This window comes from Salvelinus fontinalis, chromosome 4 (assembly GCF_029448725.1).
Source record: "Salvelinus fontinalis isolate EN_2023a chromosome 4, ASM2944872v1, whole genome shotgun sequence".
NCBI lineage: Eukaryota > Metazoa > Chordata > Actinopteri > Salmoniformes > Salmonidae > Salvelinus > Salvelinus fontinalis.
In genome coordinates, this window is record NC_074668.1 from 43,709,189 (window position 1) to 43,734,638 (window position 25,450).

The 25,450-nt window shown below is 41.3% G+C and overlaps 1 protein-coding gene across 1 annotated transcript in view; it reads right to left on the reverse strand.

Moving 5' to 3' along the window:
* ghra (growth hormone receptor a) overlaps nt 1-25,450 on the reverse strand; it is an 80,247-nt gene that overhangs the window by 22,958 nt on the left and 31,839 nt on the right. Inside the window, exons 3-4 of the mRNA XM_055920288.1 lie at nt 5,350-5,482; nt 4,866-5,038 (exon numbers count right to left, since the gene is read on the reverse strand). Of these exons, the coding sequence (XP_055776263.1) occupies nt 4,866-5,038; nt 5,350-5,482 (306 nt within the window). The remainder of the gene's footprint in view (nt 1-4,865; nt 5,039-5,349; nt 5,483-25,450) is intronic.

Sequence of the window (25,450 nt, forward strand, 5' to 3'; positions counted from 1 at the left end):
ACATTAAGCATCTCCAATCCAAAATTAAATCTAGAATCGGCTTCCATTTCGCAACAAATCATCCCTCACTCATGCTTCCAAACATACCCATGTAAAACTGACTATCCTATCGATCCTTGACTTCGGCGATGTCATTTACAAAATAACCTCCAACACTCTACTCAGCAAGTTGGATGTAGTCTATCACAGTGCCATCCGTTTCGTCACCAAAGCCCCATATATTACCAACCACTTCGTCGCCAAACCCACTGGCTCCAGGTCATCTAAGTCTTTGCTAGGTAAAGCCCCACCTTATCTCAGCTCACTGGTCACCCTAGCAGCACCCACCCGTAGCACGCGCTCCAGCAGGTACATCTCACTGGTCATCCCCAAAGCCAACTCCTCCTTTTTGCCGCCTTTCCTTCCAGTTCTCTTCTGCCAATGACTGGAAGGAATTGCAAAAATCAGTCTTATATCTCTCTCACTAACTTTAAGCATCAGCTGTCAGAGCAGCTTACCGATCATTGCACCTGTACACAGCCCATCTGTAAATAGCCCACCCAACTACCTCATCCCCTTATTATTTATTTTTTGCTCCTTTGCACCCCAGTGTCTCTACTTGCACATTCATCTTCTGCACATCTATCACTCCATTGTTTAATTGCTAAATTGCAATTATTTCGCCACTATGGCCTATTTATTGCCTTACCTACCAAATCTTACTACATTTGCACAGACTGTATAAAGACTTTTCGATTGTGTTATTGACAGTATGTTTGTTTATCCCATGTGTAACTCTGTGTTGTTTGTGTCGCACTGCTTTGCTTTATCTTGGCCAGGTCACAGTTGTAAATGAGAACTTGTTTTCAACTGTCCTACCTGGTTAAATAGAGGTTCAATTTAAAAAAATAAAAAAATAATGCGACCATTACAATTAAAGCATGCTAGCTAACTCACTCTTACAGCCATATACTGTATATATACAGTACATTCGAAAAGTATTCAGACTCCTTGACGTTTTCCACATTTTGTTACGTTACAGCCTGATTCTAAAATGGATCAAATATTTTTTTTTACCTCATCAATATAGACCCACTACCCCATAATGACGACGCAAAAAAAAAAATTGGAGAAATTTTAGCAAATGTATTACAAATAAAAACAGAAATACCTTATTTACATAAGTATTCAGACCCTTTGCTATGAACTTAGGTGCATCCTGTTTCCATTGATCATCCTAGAGCTGTTTCTACAACTTGATTGGAGTCCACCTGTGGTAAATTCAATTGATTGGACATGATTTGGAAAGGCACACCTGTCTATATAAGGTCCCACAGTTGACAGTGCATGTCAGAGCAAAAACCAAGCCATGAGATCAAAGGAATTGTCCGTAGAGCTCAGAGACAGGATTGGGTTAAGGCTCAGATCTGGGGAAGGGTACCAAAAAATGTCTGCAGCATTTAAGGTCTCCCAGAACACAGTTTCCTCCATCATTGTTAAATGGAAGAAGTTTGGAACCACCAAGACTCTTCCTAGAGCTGGCCACCCGGCCAAACTGAGCAATCGGGGGAGAAGAGCTTTGGTCAGGGAGGTGACCAAGAACCCGATGGTCACTCTGACAGCGCTCCAGAGTTCCTTCAAGAAGGACAACCATCTCTGCAGCACTCCAACAATCAGGCCTTTATGGTAGAGGGGTCAGACGGAAGCCACTCCTCTGTAAAAGGGCACATGACAGCCCGCTTGGAGTTTGCCGAAAAGCACGAAAAGCACTCTGACCATGAGAAAAATGATTCGCTGGTCAGATGAAACCAAGATTGAACTCTTTGGCTTGAATGCCAAGTGTCACGTCTGGAGGAAACCTGGCACCATCCCTACGGGGAAGCATGGTGGTGGCAGCATCATGATGTGGGGATGTTTTTTAGCAGCAGGTACTGGGAGACTAGTCAGGATCAAGGGAAAGATGAAAAGAGCAAAGTACCGAGATCTCCTTGATGAAACCTGTTCCAGAGCGCTCAAGACCTCAGATTGTGGCGAAGGTTCACTTTCCAATAGGACAACGACCCTAAGCACACAGCCAAGACAACTCAGGAGTGGCTTCAGGACAAGTCTCTGAATGTCCTTGAGTGGCCCAGCCAGAGCCCATACTTGAACCCGATCAAGCATCTCTGAAAAGACCTGAAGATAGCTGTGCAGTGACGCTCCCCATCCAACCTGACAGAGCTTGAGAAGATCTGCAGAGAAGAATGGGAGAAAGTCCCCAAATACAAGTGTGCCAAGCTTGTAGTGTCAAACCCAATAAGAGTCAAGGCTGTAATCGCTGCCAAGGGTGCTTCAACAAAGTACTGAGTCTTGTAAGCAAGCATTTCACTGTAAAGTCTACACCTGTTGTATTCGGCGCATGGGACAAATAAAATTAGATTTTTTTACATAAATTTTTTATTTCACCTTTATTTAACTAGGCAAGTCCATTAAGAACAAATTCTTATTTACAATGACGGCCTACCCCGGCCAACCCCAGATGATGCTGGGCCAATTGTGCGCCGCCCTATTGGACTCCTAATCACACCCGGATGTGATGCAGCCTGGATTCGAACCAAGGACTGCAGTGACGCCTCTTGCACTGCATTAGGCCCTACTAATTCAGTTATTTCCATGCTAACAGACGAATCACGAATCTACTGTACAGCCATCAACATGCTGTTGTCCAGCACATCTGTACTTCCTTGTGTCTATCGTCAGTCAGTCAGAATAAACACCAATCAACTGAGATCACTGGCTGGACAGGCCTTTCTTTAAAAACACAACGCAAGATTGTTACGAACTATGATCACATCTGTTACACTGGTGCCGAGACCAGTCTTCTTGTCTTCGCTGGACATCTGTTACACAAGCTCTTTGGTTATTGCTTTTATTGCTAGGTATTACTGCACTGTTGGAGCTAGAAACACAAGCATTTCGCTGCACCTGCAATAACATCTGCAAATCTGTGTACGCAACCAATAAACTTTGATTTGATGAACTAAAGTGTTACCAACTGATAAACAAACCTGAAAGTAACAAACTGTGCACTTACTGCCTTTTTAAACAAACGTTTGGGACAGAACCCTATGTACGTACAGTTTTATCCAAGCAAAACTTTGATGTGGAGTGGCGCCTCTCACTATTGAGACTGGTCGATACACAAACACGCTCTCAGATAAACGTGTGTGTACTTTTGGTAAAAACGGTTTGTTCCACTGAATCAGAAGCTTGTGCCTTGCTTTTACTGTGGGTTATACAACGACATTAGGGATGATTGTTAATTCATCAGCTGTCCAGACAAAATTATAATTTTAACGGTCTTGCTGAAAATAATAAATGTGTAATTTTATCAGGTAACAATAATATATAAATAATATATAAATATTCTCCAATGGAGACATTCCTTTATATATGCCTAATTGTCCTTTTATTTACTGTACTTTTTTTTTTCTTCACATGCATACATGTGTATAGGTTATGTTATGCATTATAGATGACACCTGTACCATGTTTGACTATGCTTGTTTTTAGTGTCTCAAAAATCCATTTGTGTGGTCCACAATGTATTTAAAACGAACTACTGTCGTATATTGTATCATTGGGGAGCGACACTTGAAACATTATTGAAGATTTATGTTAAAAACATCCTAAAGATTGATTCTATAAATCGTTTGACATGTTTCTACGAACTGTTATATCACTTTTTGAACTTTGTCTGAACTTTCGCCTGGACTTGCCCGCGCCTCGTGAACTTGGATTGTGAACTAAACGCGTTAACAAAAAGGAGGTCTTTTGACATAAATGGACTTTATCGAACAAAACAAACATTTATTGTGGAACTGGGATCCCTGGGAGTGCATTCTGATGAAGATCATCAAAGGTAAGTGAATATTTATAATGCTATTTCTGACTTCTGTTGACTCCACAACATGGCGGGTACCTGTATGGCTTGTTTTTGTGTCTGAGCGCCGTACTCAGATTATTGCATGGTGTGCATTTTCCGTAATGTTTTTTGGAAATCTGACACAGCGGTTGCATTAAGGAGAAGTATATCTTTAATTCTATGCATAACACTTGTATCTTTTATCAAAGTTTATGATGAGTATTTCTGTAAATTGATGTGGCTCTCTGAAAATTCGCCGGATGTTTTCGAGGCACAACATTACTGACCATAACGCACCAATGTAAACTGAGAATTTCGGATATAAATATGAACTTTATCGAACAAAACATAAATGTATTGTCCTATGAGTGCCATCTGATGAAGATCATCAAAGGTTAGTGATTAATTGTATCTCTATTTCTGCTTTTTGTGACTCTCTTTGGCTGGAAAATGGCTCTATGTGTTTTGTGACTAGGCTCTGACCTAACATAATCATATGGTGTGCTTTCGCTGTAAAGCCTTTTTGAAATCAGACACGATGGGTAGATTAACAAGAAGTTAAGCTTTAATTTGGTGTATTGCACTTGTGAATGTATGAAAGTGAAATATTTAAAAAAAAAATATTTTGAATTTCGCGCTCTGCCTTTTCAGCGGATGTTGTCGAGCGGAACCCCTAGCCGTAAGAAGAACTGCCACTGACGACATCAAGACTGAGTCCTCAAGACTTTATGACAAATGTGTACTTCAAACAGTCAAATTTGTGATTTTTAAAAGATATCAGTGGCCTCCAGAAAATGAATGGGGATTTCTTTGCTGACCCATGTAGGTGAGCCGGTCCAGCAGTCCTCTATATTTGTAATTTACTTATCAGACCCATTCAGTTCCTTTACTTCTGTAACTTGGCATAAAGAAGTGTCTAGGGCTATCAACTAAGTGTCGTTAACTATAATAGTCCATATTAGCATGTCTTTTGTGCCCTCACCGATGTCCTGCAATTCGAAGCACAATTCATCGTAGGTGATGTTCTGGCTTTTAGAGCTGAGCCGCACACAGTAGGTCGTCCAGATAACTGTGTTGTTCTTATTGAAGAAACATTCATTCTTCACAGAGGAGGAGTAGTCAGGGCACTCCCTCCATTCTTTCGTCAAATCATTTCTGAGGGAGCGAGAGAGAGAGAGAGAGAGAGATAGGACTAACACATTCTAGAGGTCTTTGGACTCTCGAGTCCACATGAGTCATTGATTAAAAGATCATATAAAACTTTAATAATTTCTTACAATACTTCCGGGGTATATAAAGCACACACACTCTTTACACGGTTTTCACTACTTTCCACACATACACAGTCACTCACCCAGTCACTCACTCACTCACTCACCCAGTCACTCACCCAGTCACTCACCCAGTCACTCACCGAGTCACTCACCCAGTCACTCACTCACACTGCTCTCTCTCTCTGTGCTCACTTCTTCCAGTAGAACATTTGCAGTGCTCCAGGTTCCGTGAGATTCTGGAAGCTTCCGGCGCTCCACCAACAGCTAAACGTCACCTGCTCCCTGGACTTACACCCAGTGAAATGAGGAGCATGGACGAAGGGATCTGAGAGCGAGAGAAAGAGAGAGAGATACACTTTAATTATCACATGGAAGCACACTTTAAGAAAATGACACAGACTACTGTACAAGAAAAGATACCGTATGTGAAGAATCATTCATCTGTTGTGTGGATCATATCTTTCATTAGGATAAATCTGCCTCTGGTTTCTGAAGTGTGGAAGTGGAATAAACTTTGATATAGGGTTGAACTATGTCCAAATCCTGGCTAGCTGTGCTCTGTGCATTTCAATCAGGCAGAGCATTGCTACTGTAAAAAACACTAGCAGTATAGCCCTTTACACTCATACCCGTACAGTATATGGGTTAAAAAAGGCTGATTTGGGCTCTGGCTCTGCGCTGTACGGGTTTTGACTGGCAGCCGTTCTGAGCATGAGCACCACGCGCGACAAGAAGTCGCCCCCCAACCCTCATATTTTTGGGAGTGACGGAAATTCTGTAAATGAAGATCACTCAATATATTTTGAAAGATGAGATGTTGAAGATTATAATAAATACCGCTTAGATGTCATACAAGCAAGAACAACACCCGTGAGTCCAAACGTGCAATTCACATTTCCCGAATCATAAAACTCAATTCATATACAGTATCATTTATGGTCAATGTTTGATGTACAGTTACAAGATGACATGGCGTCATACCCTGGTTTGTTCTGAACAGAATGAGATTGTTTATTTATGGTGAAGACAATTCACTGCAGCACACGCACCTGAATGCACTCATGACTATGCGCACCCAAATTAAGATCAATTTCTCTGAATTGCCTTGTGAAAGCCTAACAAGCATGCCTACCTGACCCAGATTGAGATTTATAATGAACTGTTTTTGAATTGCGTAAATTACAACAGTAATTGTGTGATGGGGGGATGCAGGGTTGTGTTCCAAAACAAACAACTACAAGTGTGCTTGCTCAAGTTCCTCAACGGCACAGCTAGGAGAGCTCAAAAAAGTACCTTATAGTTGAAGTCTCTTCTTTGAGTCATAAAAGTGAATGGAAATTGCTTAGGTACTGGGCACACTTTAGAAAGGTGTGTGTCCACTTGGAGACACCAGTTAGTCCTATCCCTCAAACCCTTGTCATTTTTTGGTCTTATGTTGCACCTACCCCACATTCTCTTATCACGTTACTGAAAGTATCCAGAGTATTTTCTGATTTCGTTATCATCAAATGCGGTGAAAAGTACAGTAAATGGAAAATACAAATAAAATCAACAGTGTAATGTTTTGATTCAGTCTTGTGTCAGGTGAACTGTTGTGTTCTCAACTTACGTCTAATCATTTTCCCATTATCTCCAAACTGTTCCCTTTCAGATGCTACCATGGTTATGCATATGCTTTTCATATTTCTTCAGTAAGAAATTGAGCCCTATACATATAATTGAGCCCTATACATATAATTGAGCCCTATACATATAATTGAGCCCTATACATATAAGCCAATTACCACAATCGTAAAGGTTGAAGAAAATCTTCGAAGCTTGGTAGGGCACCTGAGTGTAACCTAAATAGTTTCTTACTATGTGGTTCCACTGCCACTTCTCTTCCATCCTTCTCCCCTCATTAGACTCATTTTCTCTTCCTCCACCCCTCCCCAGACCCACCGGCCCATCCTCCCTCCGAGTCAGTTTGTCATCCATTTGTGAGGCTCTGGGTTTGGCGTAACCATAAATAAGTGTCTGAAAGTGCCATTGATTTCTGCTCACACACACACACACACACACACACATACGCACGCACGCACACACACTTTTAGTTTGTGGAGCTGCTTTGCCTTTGATACGTGGTAATATCATCATCTTAACCATTATCACCACCATTATCATAACCATTATCATCACCATTATCATCACCAACATGGAAGATATTCCTCCGTTTATTTGGTTGTTAAACACAGGTCTACGTGAATATAAGCCTATATCTCATATTTCAGTGCATTCCTCTCTCTCTCCCACTCTCTCCCTCACAACAAGGACAATGTGTTGCTCCCTGCCCTCTTAATTCAACCCTCCCTAACTCCCACCCCTTGAATTCCGGCCGCCCCAATCAAAGAGTTGCTGCAGACCTTGAAAGCTATGATGCCAAAACATACAGCAAGGAGAATGGCCTACCCCTGCCTAGATATACTTACTGCTTTACTTTGAAAAAAACATAAAAAAGCGGCCTGATTATGCTTAAAGATAGTAGGAGTTCAATTGTAACAAAAGAGCTAACTCCTGCCTAGAACCCTGCCAACTGAAAAAGATGTTTGATTGATGGGAGAAGTGCATTTAAAGACGACACGTAGCAAAAAACAGAATAATGATTAGCCTTCCCCTGCTCTGCACTGGAAATCACTGCAAAGCTAAAGAATTAAGCTAAGCCTGAATGGAAATAGTGCATTAAAGAACACTGTATAATTGATGTATAATCTGTATAATCAACAACAACAAAAATGTACAGGTAGCCTACACAGTAAATTGTGTATGAATGACAAATCACCACTTTGTCTATAGAGTACAGTTAAAAGTATTTAGCATACTTAATCAAAAAGTAGAACAGAAGACGAAAGACATCTCTGAGCCATACAATCATTTCCCATCAAAAAGGAGGTGTACTCCACTGTATCTAGCTTGTGTACTAGGTAGTGATGGGGGGGGGGGGGGGTATAAAAAAATCGATAGTTACATATCAGAATATTATTTTTGGCAATATATCGCATTGTTTTGACAATATCGCAATATTATTTTTGCGCCCGTCGGCCGCGCCAAAACTCCAGTATATTCCCTTCATAGCTTGTTCTCCATCTTCTTTTGAAATAGGGAGCCAGTTTTCACCACATTTACTTCCATGACTGATCGAAACCAATTTTCTCATTTCCTCTCTCTTGTCCCTTTGCAGCAGACATACGGTGAGCAATATGTTTGGACCATGGAATCGCAATAAAATCACAGTATTGAATCGAAAATACGTATCAAATCGTGAGTATCGAAATACATATCGTATCGTGAGGACCCTGGCAATTCCCAGCCCTAGCACTAGGCTAAGTGAAATGATTGTCATGAATTAGTGCTGAAGTTGTAAATAGCTTTGACGTCATTGTAAGTGGTTTTGGATCAAAGTGCCGGCCAAATTAACTTAATGTGGAGGAGGTCAAGGTTAACTGGGAGTTCTCTACTATTCTATCACCAACTGGACACATCTGCCCGGCCTCCAAGCCAAAAGTCTGTCGGAGGTGAAAGGTTATGAACAACACCTGATAAACAGTCTCCTGCTCATCTGCTGAGGACTATTCAAACCTTTGGTCTGTGAGTTTTTGACAGAGGCCTAACTGATCGATTTTAAAAGGGAAAATATAAAAATGTCCGGTGGCCTTTGTCAGTGGCCTTTTGTGACTCAGGGCCGTTTTTATTAAGCCTGTTTGGGGACGTATGTCAGAGGAGGGGCTTTTCCTAACTGATCATTGACAGAAGGTCATCTGTGAGATAAGGGCATCTGATATGACAAACAGAGAAGAACATGAAGGACTGGATGGAGAACATGCTTTTTTCTGATGAGAACGTCAATGTTGTCTTCTTTCAGCAGGAGAATGGCACGACTCTTATATAACCCGCACGCTCCGAAAGCAATGGAAACGTCAAACATGTCGTGCATGCCTGCGTATGCTACAGACTGTGTGCATTTGTGCCCCCACTCCTCTCTCTCTCTATCAGGCTGAAAAACAGTCTTCCTCCCTGTACCAGTCCACACAGTGTAGCTAGGAAACAGACTCACTGACAAGACGACAGTCATTAGGCTTAAAACAAACCCTCGACAGTCAAAATAAAAACTCTTTCTGTGAGCACCAAAGCCGCAAAAAATTGCAGTGTGAAAAGAGCAAAGGTGCGTTAGGGATATATCAGCGGGTATATTGCAAAACGGTTAGCTAATTGCCCTGAAGAGCCTGGGGGATATGGGGCTAATGCTGAGAATCACCACCTTTTCCAGCTCATTTGGTAATGTGAGAGAGTTAGCTAACACTGGGCTAACAACACACAGAGTGATTTCTTCAGAGAGATGGAGACAGGCGGGGGGGTTGTGTGTGTGAGTGTGAGCGAGCGAGCGAGCGAGCATATCAACAACAAAACATTCTTTCAACTTTCAGAATCTTCAGCAACTCGTGTTTCATCAAATGTCAAAGTCGCAATCATCACATTGACATTACTCCCAGATAATTAGCTAGTGGTTTCAATTTCACTCGTTCCCAAATCAGGCACGGTAAGATTCACATCCACCGTGATGTGGCATTGCAGGCACATCCTCCTAATGCTATAAAAGGCCATTACCAAGGAGAAGCAGCAAGAGATTGGAACACTATCATGAAACATTAAAGCAATGACCTTTTGATCCGTCTCAGCTACCGTTTGTTACCTGGGCAAAGAACACAGCCACATTTTTCATTCTGCATCCTGTTGCTTTCTTGCAGATAAGCCAATTAGGCACAGTGTGCATGTGTCTGCATGTGTGTGTGTGTGTGCATTTCTATATGCATACAAAGGACGTTTGCAAGAACGAAAATTCCTTCTACTGTCATTCAAATCACAGGTTCATCAGAACCTCATGCTAGTGTTGACATTTTCCGCTGTTGTTTTCAAAGGACATTCAGTCTGTTCTTTTGCCTTAAATGTTTAGCTAGTAAGTACCCTGTATCCATTCTAATAAGCCCACTGTAATATCCCTCTGCTGTATTGGACATTCTGTCCATTTAAACACATCCATTCACAAACCTTGTTGCTCTTCCCACTTAAGTGTCTAAATCAGTGCGATTTAATGTGACTTCCGTGCAAATTGAGTTCCATCCTGTTGTGTCATCACGCACACACACACACACGCACACATTTGAAATACTTTATTTGAATCCACAAATCACATTACACCCATATGGAAAAAAACTATACAAAATATATTTTTAAGATACAGTTTTTAGGATACATGTGAAATATTTTAAAATTGGCACAAAAAAATGTACACTGAGTATACAAAGCCTGAAGAACACCTGCTCTTTCCATGACACGGACTGACTGACCAGGTGAAAGCTATGATCCCTTATTGATGTCACTTGTTAAATCCACTTCAATTAGTGTAGATGAAGGGGAGGAGACAGGTTAAAGAAGGATTGTTCAACCTTGAGACATGGATTATTTAGTGTCCCATTCAGAGGGTGAATGGGCAAGACAAAATATTTAAGTGCTTTTGAATGGGGTATGGTAGCAGTTCTGTAAAGTACTTAACTAAAAATACTTAAATAGTTTTTGGGGGTATCTGTAATTAACTTTTACTTCACTACATTTCTAAAGAAAATAATGTACTTTCTACTCCATACATTTTCCCTGACACCCAAAAGTACTCATTACATTTTGAATGCTTAGCAGTGATGGATTCTATTAAAATGTAACATGTTTCAAGTTAAACTGTGGTTTGTTTGTATCCTGTTTAGTGAATGATTACTGTGAGTATTAATGGAGTTTAGGTCATGAAACTGTGTGTATGCTAATTTACAAATGTTGACCTTATCAGAGGAAATTGCCTAGGATCAGAGAGCAGGGTCAGGCGCAGAACAGAAAATGCACGGGGTGTGATTCTGACATCTGACTAAACAAAGAGAGGACCATGGACATTTCACAGGAGAAAGGAGGGAAACTCCTTGGGGCAATAAAATGTATAGCTGGAAAGGTGATGCCTACAAGGGAAGAGTATAAAATGTGTTGTAAGCTTTCTAAATGTATGCAGTCAGCTGACTGTATCCTTGGTATTTAACACTTGAAACTTCTCTTGAGCTTTTGATCTCAATTCCTTATGGAAAAGAGGTAGCAAAAGCATTTCTCTTTTTACAGCAGGACAGGAAAATGGTCCAATTCACACACTCATCAAGAGCACATCGCTGTTCTTCCCTACTGCCTCTGATCTGGCGGACTCACTAAACACACATGGTTCTTCTGTAAAATATGTCTGAGTGTTGGAGTGTGCCCCTGGCTATCCGTAATTTTTTTTTAAGAACTTCAAATGGTGCTGTCTGGTTTGCAATTTGAAATGATTTACACTTGTACTTTTAATACTTAAGTTTATTTTAGCAATTACATTCACTTTTGATAGTTCAGTATATTTAAACCAAATACTTTTACTCAAGTAGTATTTTACTGGGTGACTAACCTTTACTTGAGTTATTGTCCTTTAAGGTATCTTTAATTTTACTCAAGTATGACAATTGGGTACTTTTCCCACCACTGTATGGTAGTAGGTGTCAGGGGCATCGGTTTGTTTCAAGAACTGCAACGCTGCTGGATTTTCACGCTCAACCGTTTCCCGTGTGTATTAAGAGGGGCAGCAACTCAATATTAGCAAGGTGTTCCTAACGTTTGGTATACTCAGTGTATTTAAAAATATATATTTAATACATTTTAAATAGATTCCAAGATATATTACAGAATGTATTTAAAATGTATAAAGTGCATTCGTATAGTATTCAGACCCTTTGACTTTTTCCACATTTTGTTACATTACACCCTTATTCTAAAAATAATTAGTTTTTTTTCACTTCTTCAGCAAAACACCATTTTAGAAATGTTTGCAAATGTATAAACGTTTTTAAACTGAAATATCACTTACACATAAGTATTCAGACCCTTTACTCAATACTTTGTTGAAGCACCTTTGGCAGCGATTTCAGCCTTGAGTCTTCTTGAGTATGACGCTACAAGCTTGGCACACCTGTATTTAGGGAGTTTCTTCCATTCTTCACTGCAGATCTTCTCAAGCTCTGTCAAGTTGGATGGGGAACGTTGCTGCACAGCTATTTTCAAGTCTCTTGAGAGATGTTCGATCAGGTTCAAGTCCGGGCTCTGGCTGGGCCACTCAAGGACATTGAGTCTTGTTCCGAAGCCACTCCTGCGTTGTCTTGGCTGTGTGCTTAGGGTCGTTGTCCTGTTTGAAGGTGAACCTTAGGACCTCAGACTGGGGCGGAGTGCTCTGGAGCAGGTTTTCATCAAGAATCTTTCAGTACTTGGCTCCATTCATCTTTCCCCCGAACATAACGAGTTTCCCAGTCCCTGCTGCTGAAAAACATCCCCACAGCATGATGCTGCCACCACCATGCTTCCCCGTAGGGATGGTGCCAGGTTTCCTCCAGACGTGACGCTTGGCAATCAGGCCAAACAGTTCAATCTTGGTTTCATCAGACCAGAGAATCTTGTTTCTCATGGTCTGAGAGTCCTTTAGGTGCCTTTTGGCAAACTCCAAGCGGGCTGTCATGTGCCTTTTACAGAGGAGTGGCTTCCGTCTGACCCCTCTACCATAAAGGCCTGATTGGTGGAGTGCTGCAGAGATGGTTGTTCTTCTGGAAGGTTCTCCCATCTCCACAGAGGGACTCTGGAGCTCTGTCAGAGTGACCATCGGGATCTTGGTCACCTTCCTGACCAAGGCTCTTCTCCCCCAATTGCTCAGTTTGGCCGGGCGGCCATCTCTAGGAAGAGACTTGGTGGTTCCAAACTTCTTCCATTTAAGGCCACTGTGTTCTTGGGGACCTTCAATGCTGCAGACATTTTTTGGTACCCTTCCCCAGATCTGTCCCTCGACACAATACTGTCTCGGAGCTCTACGGCTAATTCATTCGACTTCATGGCTTGGTTTTTGCTCTGACATGCACTGTCAACTGTGGGAAGTTATATATCCCAGTTGTGTGCCTTTCCAAATCATGCCCAATCAATTGAATTAACCGCAGGTGGACTCCAATGAAGTTGTAGAAACATCTCAAGGATGATCAATTGAAACAGGATGCACATGAGCTCAATTTCGAGTCTCATAGCAAAGGGTCTGAATATTTCTGTTTTTATTTTTAATACATTTGTAAAAATGTCTAAAAACCTGTTTTTGCTTTGTCATTATGGGGTATTGTGTGTCTCTGTATGTCCTTGAGTGGCCCAGCAAGAGCCTGGACTTGAACCCGATCTAACATCTCTGGAGAGACCTGAAAATAGCTGTGCAGCGACGTTCCCCATCCAACCTGACAGAGCTTGAAAGGATCTGAAGAGAAGAATGGGACAAACTCCCCAAATACAGGTCTGCCAAGCTTGTAGTGTCATACCCAAGAAGACTCGAGGCTGTAATCACTGCCACATGTGCTAAAAACAAAGTACTAAGTAAAGGGTCTGAATACTTATGTAAATGTGATCAACATTAATTAATTAGTACTGCACAGGCTCACATACATCAGCAACAAAAATAAATATCAATAAAAATCTTGAGTATCAAATAAAAACGTATATCAAGTATTCATGTGAATGAATAAGGCTTTTCACCCTTTCAATAAAGATGAAGAGAAAGATATCTTCCATTACGTTCTCACTAACGTGGAAGTCAGACTTTCTGAGATTGACATCTAGTGAGCCAATGAAAAGTGACCATGAGAAGGCATAAATCCGCCTACACAATCCTGGGTATAACACCGCTAACCATCCACTGTAGAGCCGTATAATACCACAAGACCGAGACCAACACTTTGACATATTGTTCAAATTTATTATGAAGTTATGAGTAATTGTAAAAAATGTAATTAACAAATATTAATATTCACTGTGGTGTTGTCTGTCTCAGACAGAGGGGGCCAAACAATACAGCAATTGATTCAGGACGACCTGAAGTTTCGTTTGGTATAACCGGTGTTGAAATCAGTCAAATGCATGCATATTTATTGAAATTAAAATGTTTGCTTACAGAAGGACTGGGGACCGAGATATATTGTGGATCATTGTACGACCTATCGTTTTTTTAAACCGATAAAAACGTTTTTTTTTGTTTTTTTTTTAAACAGCCTAGTGCCAAATCTCAGGCACTTAATTTTTTCATTATTATTAGTATACTTTTTAGCCAGTAGTTCTGAAAGTTGCATTCATGAGCCAAACGCATCACATACTACAAAAAGAAAGGAGGACCAAGGCACTCTTCATATAATTAATTAAAATGTCTTTATTAGTATGGCATGTTCAATAGAAACAAAGTTGTTTAAAAACCGACGCGTTTCGGCTGCATGGCCTTCGTCAGGGAGTACAGAAAAAAGAGAATACAGTGTCCTCTTTTGAAAGTCTTTTCCAATTAGCCCTAATTAGAAGAGGGAGTGGTTACCAAATTGGACACACCTAGTAAGCAATAACATACACATGAAAAGGTGAAATACTGTAGCTATGTTATCATGAGCATACAACTCCAAGCTAGAAGCATCACATACTACATCACATACAGTATCAGTCAAAAGTTTGGACACACCTACTCATTCAAGGGTTGTTCTTTATTTTTACTACTTTGTAGAATAATAGTGAAGACATCAAATCTATTAGATAACACATATAGTAACCATGTAGTAACCAAAAAAGCATCAAACAAATCAAAATATATTTTATATTTGAGATTCTTCAACATAGCCACCTTTTGCCATGATGACAGCTTTGCACACCCTAATCACCAGGGTTGGGGTCAATTCCATTTAGTTAAATCAGGTGCTGCTTGAGATTCCAAATGAGTTATACAGGAAGTGCTCCAATGAAAAAGTTTGCGTAAATGTTCCTAAATTCTAAAATATATATATTTCAGAATAAGAAAAATTAGTTTGAATGTCTATTTGTCACATGGTATCTGTGCAACTTAAGACTGAACAGCCTTACCTTCTTAACCCTTTGACACGTACAAACACATGGGTGTGATCATTCTACAGTACTCCCTGCAGCGTACACTCAAACCAGTGTGATTAGAACAATTCATTTCAATGTATAGTTACGATTGACGCAACAGTCAGCGTTTGAGCTGGCCGCTCTTGCATAAACAGTCTGTACAACATTATGTCCTCAATGTGAGCAGTTTATTATCGGATGCAATGTTCAGACATTCCCAGAAGTAGCAGCAACATAACACAATTCTCATCCAAATTGGAAAATGTAGGCTACAGTACATCAGTCTTAGCGCTAAACTGAGGAAAGATTGAGCTAACACAAGCGGTCATACTAGGTCAACTCTCAGCTGATAGAAACCATAATATGAATTAGCTAATATAAATGACTATTTACAGTTTATCGCATATCAAAATAATTGAGTTAAACACTTTCTAAAAGTCTAAAGTAATCCCACGGTGGGTAGTTTGTGCGCACCGCCATGTTCGTTTTGCTGCATCAACCGAAGAAAAGAAGAGGTGACAAGCTGACTTGGGTCTGAGTATGCATTTTGAAGGCGAAGGGGGTGTTTCGTCTACCATCATTCACTTCCCATCATTCACTTCTGGAAGTTTAAAGATGAGAACCATCCCTTCACCTTGTTTTGCTATAACATCTTTGGTCTGACAGACACCCAGAATGCATTGAATGACATCAACAAACATGGCTCCACACATAGCCGGGCAAATAGCTTAGCAACAGCTGATCATAATCAGTACAAACTTCAAAAAAGTGTTTTACACACATCTTATGTGTCCATTACAATCTATGCAAAAATTGGAATGCATGATGTCACCAGTACTTGAAAACATGTAAATAAAACAATAAATAAAGAAATTATTACCCCACAAACCATTTCCTGATACTGATTTATTGACACAAGTGGCCCATGTCGGTGTTATGATACTGATGATTTGTCGCCACAAACAGTTTGTTTACATTTTTACCGTTGTGGCTAGATGGGGTAGCTAGGCCTACAACAGCTATGTTTAGTGGTCACGTTAGGGGCAACAGTTGTTGACAATTGTAGCATTTTAGCTAACCCTAACCCTTTTCCTAACCTTAAGATAATGAGGTTAACATCCTACATTAATTCACCTAACCTGCTGCGTTAATTGTCCTAACCTGCCATGTTAATTATCCTAACCTGCTATGTAAACAAATCATCTGGGAAACAAATCATCATTATCACCACACCGGCACCCAATCACCTCACCCCTGACACTCACTTGGAGCCATTGTGTTGTTGTTTATGTAGCTAGTGGGGTAAGCTGTAGCATTATAAATATCTTTCAAAAGGAGACAAACTCACAAATGTGGAAATTCAGGAGATTTTTGTCAATTCTGACAATGATTCTGAGTATGGCAGTGAGGAATCAGATTCTGACAGTGACGAGCTGCTCTCCAACCTTGTGGCCTTCAAGAACGCTGAATCTGAGGACCCCTTTCCCACCGGTCCCCCCTGAAGATGGTGGTGGTGATGGAGGCAGGCCAACAGTGGGTGAAGTACGGCAGGTCTGCGGTAGCTTGAACGCTGCCAGCCATTTCACCAATCCTGAACCTGCTGTTGGCTTTGATGAGTCCCAGCTAAGAGTGCAAAGCCACTTGCCATCTCCCTCTGAGGCGTTAAGTTGTTTCTGACAGAAATATAGTGGAGGAGAACAATCGCTATGCCTTGGAGCTGCAGGAGAAGAGATAGCCACAGGGAAGGTGGATCACCTGATGGGAGAGTGAAAGATCAAACCAGACTGAGTGCTTGACTATAATCTCAACATTGGGGCAGTTGATTAGGCGGACATGATGAACAGCTTTGTGGCATGCTCTCCGAAAACCACCAAGTGGTATAAGAAGATATTTGTCCGTCTGCTGTTCTCAATGGCCACATAACACTGCTATAAAAATCATAATAGTGAATAATATAACCGTAAGAAACAGTAACTGGACAGCTCCACAAGGGGGCAGGGCAGGACAGAACAGAGTTATGCTAAACAGGCCAAATGAATACATCGGCCACGGTCATGATAAGGCCTGGGCAGCTTCAAAGGAAACAACACAAGCTAATACTTCTCTGACGCAATTAGCATTGTTTTACAGAGCTAATAGCTAGCTACATAAGCATAATTGAGTATAACACCATAAAGGTTATGAAATTAGTATCTTGCATGTCCGCGTTTATAAAGGAATACACAGAATACATTATTCTCCATAAATACACTGAGTGTACAAAAAATTAGGAACACCTGCTCTTTCCATGACATAGAACAGGGCTCCCCAACTAGCGGAACGAGGGTGGTTTAATTTGGCCAACCAAGTTATGAGGAAAAAATATAAAAATATATTTTATTTATTTATAATTTTAATTGTTGAAAATAAGACAGTAAAACCACCAGAAAATCAGCTCCAAGTGATTTTGATTTTGTAAATCTGTTCCCAAATATTCCCACCCATTATAGACACATGATCGAATACAAATGCAAGCAAGGTTTGAAATTATGTTTTAGTCAAATATGTGACAGAATTCAGGAAACTAGGTGTATGTCGCAAGTTACAACTTCATAGGAGAGCCGTTTGAACGTAATTATATATATATTATTTCATCAAAATGTTTTTTTGGGGGGCAGAAATGCCTTCTCGAACATGTGAACTTTCATGTGCCTAAATAACAAACTTGTATGCCATCTATAAAAACGAATACAATTGTTAAATTACGAGCCTTGTTGGTCAAGCCACATAAAAAGACAGCAACCACTAGCCATGATTGGCTGAGATAATAGGTGGGCTGGACATGCAGAGAGAGGAGTTCGGATTGGTCTGCCATATTGAAGGCGTCTGTCTATTTGAGCTCCTCAGTCTGTGTTGGTAATCCTGTCGAACACAGCTTTTTCAAAAATGTTTTGTGTAGTGGAGCTCCATAAATGTTGCTCTCCATTTTCTGGAGGATCAAGTTTTTTGAAAATCAGTGGAATTAGGGTATGATAGCTAAAGAGATGAAGTAAACACCAGTCTCCGGATTACATCTTCAAACTAAGGGCAACCGTGGTATGGCATTCCTGACAGGGAGACGCATCCATGATACATGTTGATGTATACAGGATAAGATAGCTAGCTAACGCTAGACTACATTTTCAGATATTACACGTTTCCAATTTTGACAGGAAGTGGTTTCATTTCAAGCTAAAGTGTACTGTTAGCTACAGTGGTTTGTCCTTTAAAAGTTGCAGCGTACTGCAGCACAGCTTGCATGGTGACGCAGAATTCTATGGCACGTTATTTAAGTGTCAGCCACTGTTACTGTTAATGCAAGTTAGTGCTAGTTTGACCACCAGAGGGCATCTTTGAGAAGCATTTGATAGCCTTCTCAAAGATGGCTGTGCTAGATAGTGATAGTGGTAGTGGCTGTGCTAGAGAATTTAAAACCTTTTCTGTAAGAACATTAGTATACGTGACTGATTTTAAGAAATTTTGCATAATTAATTTGATTAATATCATGGTGTTTCTATTCCAAGAAAAATGAAAAACCCTCAGGGTTTCCGTTAGGATGGAATGGAAAATATGGCGCTGTACAACGTGACAGTAGGGAGTAGGCTACAGTACTAAGAGCATAACATTTCCTGTCCCCATGCTTGTCTCAGAGCAGCGCGAAACGGTGCTAAAATAGTTGACCACAGGGGTAGGCTATTGCTTCAAATCCTATTGATTCTAACTTCAATATGTTCTGTAAATAAATACGACCTACACCACTTTTAACAGCACATTACTCAATACTAGTGAGACTCATATCGCCAATAATTACATATGGGTCTGCCGTAGTAAACATGCCAATGCCGTCTGGCTCTGAACCAATGCATCAGCTGTCACCCGTATTTCCAGCGAGACTACTCATGCCATCGACTCACTGATGAGTGAAGATGATGAGCGATCGGTAAAGGCCATCTGTAATCCGCTGGCTTCACGGCACATCAACATCGCTCTAATCACAGTCAGAAGACAGTTGAAGAAACTTGCATGGACTTATGGAAAGGCTCGGTAAGACATGTTATATATACAGTTGAAGTCAGAAGTTTACATACACCTTATAGGCTGACCAATCCGCTCGCGTCGCGTGCGCGAGCGTTGCAAAATAAATTTAGAAATCTATGTTATTCAATTATTGCACCCACACTGCTCGCGAGCGTCTGCGTTGCCAAGGGCTAAAATAGAACTCCTTTCTATTTGATGCAGATCGCGCTGCAAGTCCTGCCTCTCCCATCTCCTCATTGGTTAATAGAAGCAGGTACCCACGTGCCATCTCCTCATTGGTTATACCCGCGTGGGTGATTGAAAAACTAACTGTGTTGCCGGTCGGTGTAGAAATACTATGAAAGTTTAGATGCCAATCACCATATAAGTTCAAAGATGAAAAAGCCTGGAAGGAGGAGAGATGACTAGAAATGATTCGGTTGACCGTTTTATGTGTGGATTAATTGTCGGAGTAGAGGACCTTGTGAATTTCAGGTAAAAGAACAACTCAATGTTTATATCCCAGGACAAATTAGCTAGCAACAGCAAGCTAGCTAAATAGGACAAATTAGCTAGCAAGTGCAAGCTAACTAGCTAAATTGCCATAAATGTTCAATGCTGTTCAACCTGTTCCCAAATTAATGTAATTGGTTCAGAGTTTGTTTTGATATTTCAACCTGCGTGTCGTGATCGCATTTGGTGTAGGGGGACAAAATACATTTATGCACGATAGCGCACGTGCGCAGCCAGTTTGGGTTCCGTGTTAGCCAAATACATTTAAACTCAGTTCTTCACAATCCCTGACAATTAATCCTAGTAAAAATGAATTGCCTTTAAATTGTAACTTTCGGGTAGCCTTCCACAAGCTACCTACAACAAGTTGGGTGAATGTTGGCCCATTCCTCCTGACAGAGCTGGTGTAACTAAGTCAGGTAAGTAGGCCTCCTTGCTCGCACACTCTTTTTCAGTTCTGCCCACAAGTGTTCTATGGGATTGAGGTCAGGGCTTTGTGATGGCCACTCCAATACCTTAACTTTGTTGTCCATAAGCAATTTTCCCACAACTTTGGAAGTATGCTTGGGGTCATTGTCCATTTGGAAGAACCATTTGCGACCAAGCTAATCTTCTGGAATTTCCCAAGCTGTTTAAAGGCACAGTCAACTTAGTGTATGTAAACTTCTGACACACTGGAATTGTGATACAGTGAACTATAAGTGAAATAACCTGTCTGTAAACAATTGTTGTAAAAATTACTTGTGTCATGAACAAAGTAGATGTCCTAACCGACTTGCCAAAACTACAGTTTGTTAACAAGACATTTGTGGAGTGGTTGAAAAACGAATTTTAATGACTCCAACCTAAGTGTATGTAAACTTCTGACTTCAACTGCATAGCTTGGAAAATTCCAGAAAATTATGTCATGGCTTTACAAGCTTCTGATAGGTTAATTGACATTACTTGAGTAAATTGGAGGCGTACCTGTGGATGTATTTCAAGGCCTACAATCAAATTCAGTGCCTCTTTGCTTGATATCATGGGAAAATCAAAGGAAATCAGCCAAGACCTCAGAAAAAAATTGTAGACCTCCACAAGTTTGGTTCATCCTTGAGAGCAATTTCCAAATGCCTGAAGGTACCACGTTCATCTGTACAAACAATAGTACACAAGTATAAACACCTTGGGACCACGCAGCCGTCATACCGCTCAGGAAGGAGATGCGTTCTTTCTCCACCGTCGCTGGACCAGACAAGACTGGCAAAAAGTGCTCTTCACTGACGAGTCACGGTTTTATCTCACAAGGGGTGATGGTCGGATTTTCATTTATCGTCAAAGGAATGAGCGTTAAACCGAGGCCTGTACTCTGGAGCAGGATCGATTTGGAGGTGGAGGGTCCGTCATGGTCTGGGGCGGTGTGTCGCAGCATCATCGGACTGAGCTTGTTATTGCAGGCAATCCCATTCCCCCCAGAAATGTCCGGGAACTTGCAGGTGCCTTGGTGGAAGAGTGGGGTAACATCTCACAGCAAGAACGGGCAAATCTGGTGCAGTCCATGAGGAGGAGATGCACTGCAGTATTTAATGCAGCTGGTGGCCACACCAGCTACTGACTGTTACTTTTGACTTCTGTCACTTCCCACGAGCCAGGTTGTGACAAAAACGCAACACTCATTCTTATGTTTAATAAATGTATTAGTGTGTGTGTGTGTGGCAGGCTTACAATGATGGGGAAAAAACTACATTTGAGAGTGATCCACAGGTGATGCAATCTCTGTTGCACTCCACACTGCCCTTTCCCACCTGGACAAAAGGAACACCTATGTGAGAATGCTGTTCATTGACTACAGCTCAGCATTCAACATCATAGTGGCCTCAAAGCTCACCACTAAGCTAAGGACCTGGGACTAAACACCTCCCTCTGGAACTGGATCCTGGACTTCCTGTTGGGCCGCCCCCCAGGTGGTAAGGGTAGGCAATGCCACAGTGATCCTCAACACAGGGGCCCCTCAGGGGTGCGTGTTTAGTCCCCTCCTGTACTCCCTGTTCACCCACAACTGGGTGGTCAAGCACGACTCTAACACCATCATTAAGTTTGCCGATGACAACGGTTGTGGGCTTGATCACCGACCACGATGACAGAGCCTATAGGAAGGAGGTCAGAGACTTAGCAGTGTGGTGCCAGGACAACAACCTCTCCCTCAACTTGATCAAAACAAAGTAGATGATCGTGGACTACAGAAAAAGGAGGGCCAAGCACGCCCCCATTCTCATCGACAGGCCTGTAGTGGAGCAGGTCGAGAGCTTCAAGTTCCTTGGTGTCCACATCACCAACAACCTATCATGGTCCAAACACACCAAGAAAGTCGTGAAGAGATAACGACAACGCCTATTCCCCCTCAGGAGACTGAAAAGATTTGTCATGGGTCCTCAGATCCTCAAAAAGTTCTACAGCTGCACCATCGAGAGCATCCTGACTGGTTGCATCACTGCCTAGTATGGCAACTGCTCGGCCTCTGACCGCAAGGAGCTACAGAGAGTAGAGCGTACAGCCCAGTACATCACTGGGGCCAAGCTTCCTGCCATCCAGGACCTCTATACCAGGCGATGTCAGAGGAAGGACCTACAAATGGCTAGCTACCCTAGTCATAGACTCTCTTCTTCTACCACACAGCAAGTGGTACCAGAGCGCCACTTCTAAGTTCAAAAGGCTCCTTAACAGCTTCTACCCCCAAGCCATAAGACTGCTGAACAGTTCATCAAATGGCTATCCGGACTATTTGCATTGACCCCCTTTGTTTTTACACTGCTGCTACTCACTGTTTATTATCTATGCATAGTCACTTTACCTCTATCTACATGTACATATTACCTCATGGTAATGACTAACCTGTACCCCCCGCACATTGACTCATTACCGGTGCCCTCTGTATATAGGCTCATTATTGTTATTTTATTGTGTTCATTTCTTTTTACTTTAGTTTATTTAGTAAATATTTTCCTAACTCTTATTTTTCTTATTTTAATTGTATTGTTGTTTAAGGGCTTGTAAGTAAGCATTTCATGGTAAGGTCTACACATGTATTTGGCGCCTGTGACAAATAACATTTGATTTGATAACGCATCGATCATTTTCAAAATATATTCACTTACTTTAATAGGTTCTCCCACTGCCTCCATTTTCTGGGTCCTTCGAAAAACGAAATAATGGGCAATCTTTCAGAAGTTTCCGTTGGTAGCAAAACCCAGCCAGCTATATGGACAATTGGAGGACTTCCACCATACTGACTCTGGTCTCCCAACATGGCGACGGGTGTGGTTGCTAGGTGATTTTTTTACGCAACTGCAACCCCTCTGTAGATAATTGGCAAGCAGCATGACTTGGTTTGAGGGCAGGGCGGGTTAACTGTCCTGTTGAGTAACAATCCAATTCTGGAACAGTGAGTGCATTCTGACATGACACGCTTAAAGAAAAACACACTGGGGGTTCCATTAAAGGTATTTGGAACTCACACACTGAGACTTCATCTTTCTTTTCAAGTGAAAAGCCGAGGATGAGGTATGGGTTGTGTACGTAATATTTACATGTTTGTAAAGGAAACCTGAAATATGTCTCTGTAATGTACGTACATCATCAAGTTGAAGTTGAATAATAATATATGCCATAGGTCTATGTCTATAAGTTGGACAGGCTGGGGGAACAGTGTTAGGCGACACCCTGTTTTCTGGACAGGAACGAAGCAGGCAGAGAGAGAGAGCGAGAGAGAGAGAGAGAGAGAGCAAGAGCGATGAGACCCACTGAACACCAGATACACAGGAGGAGGAGAGTAAACAGGTGTTAAAAGTAAGTGCCAACATACACGCACACTCCGACACATATAAATTCACACTGCTTGCTTCAGGACATTGGAAAAATTGGAACTCGATACAAGACATGTGTTACCAACCACTCTTAAAGGGACAATCCTCAGTTGCTATATTGATTTTTGGACTTATAAATTAATGATATGTACCTATTGATTCTTGAAGAATATAACTTATGCCTCATGAGTTTAGTTAAACTGTCACAGTTGCACCCTATCAGAACCCAAAATAAGTTTGCAAACAAAGTAAATGTAATTACACACTGCCGTGTACAGCCTCAAAACAGGATTAAAACTATAAATGTTGATGTCATGGATGGTCAGTCCCTGGATCCATAGTTATGCCTATCAATTCGAGTGGTTATATTTCTCCGGCACCATCCCTTTACAGAAACACTGCCGGGGAGTGTGATTTGTATTGTGTCAACTGCTGATTGCCACTTTAAACAGCTCACACACATACACAAACAATGAATCTCTCTTGTTCCCCATATGTCCATAACAAAACAAACCCCAGTGTACACAAAGAAAAGCTCTACAAAAACAACCAACAAACCTCTTAAGAAGAAAAAGAGAGTCCTCTATTGGTTCTCTGGGCATCCATCTAAGGTTGAAAATCAATCAAACTTGTCAATGTTTACACCGTGTCACTATGTTCACAAACTACTATCTGCACGTACACAACTTCTTATTCTGAAAAGTGGACACCAACCTGTTAAAAGGAATTGATCAGGTAGAAGTAGGTTTTATGGTAGAACCCCAAACCATTTGGTGAATGTATTTGTCCATGGTTAAAAGAGCTACAGTTGAAGTCGGAAGTTTGCATTCACCTTAGCCAATTACATTTAAACTCAGTTTTTCACAATTCCTGACATTTAATCCCAGTAAAAAGTCCCTGTCTTAAGTCATTTAGGATCACCACTTCATTTTAAGAATGTGAAATGTCAGAGAGAATTATTTATTTCAGGTTTTATTACTTTCATCACATTCCCAGTGGGTCAGAAGTTTACATACACTCAATTAGTATTTGGTGGCATTGCCTTACCTTTTTTCTTTTTTTTACTTGGGTAAAACGTTTTGGGTAGCCTTCCACAAGCTTCCCACAATAAATTGGGTGAATTTTGGTCCATTCCTCCTGACAGAGCTGGTGTAACTGAGTCAGGTTTGTAGGCCTCCTTGCTCGCACACGCTTTTTCAGTTCTGTCCACAAATTTTCTATAGGATTGAGGTCAGGGCTTTGTTATGGCCACTCCAATACATTTACTTTGTTGTCCTTAAGCCATTTTGCCACAACGTTGGAAGTATGCTTGGGGTCATTATCCATTTGGAAGACCCATTTAGGACCAAGCTTTAACTTCCTGACTGATGTCTTGAGATGTTGATTCAATATATCCACAGAAATTTCCTCCCTCATGACGCCATCTATTTTGTGAAGTGCACCAGTCCCTCCTGCAGCAAAGCACCCCCACATGATGCTGCCACCCCCATGATTCACGGTTGGGATGGTGTTCTTCAGCTTGCAAGCGTCCCCCTTTTTCCTCCAAATAAAACAATGGCCATTAAGGCCAAACAGTTCTATTTTTGTTTCATCCGACCAGAGGACATTTCTCCAAAAAGTACAATCTTTGTCCCCATGTGCAGTTGCAAACCATAGTCTGTTTATTTTATGGCGGTTTTGGAGCAGTGGCTTCTTCCTTGCTGAGCGGCCTCTCAGGTTATGTCGATATAGGACTCGTTTCACTGTGGCTATAGATACTTTTGTACCTGTTTCCTCCAGCATCTTCACAAGGGTCCTTTGCGGTTGTTCTGGGATTGATTTGCACTTTTCACACCAAAGAACGGTCATTTTTAGGAGTCAGAACGTGTCTCCTTCCTGAGCGGTATGAC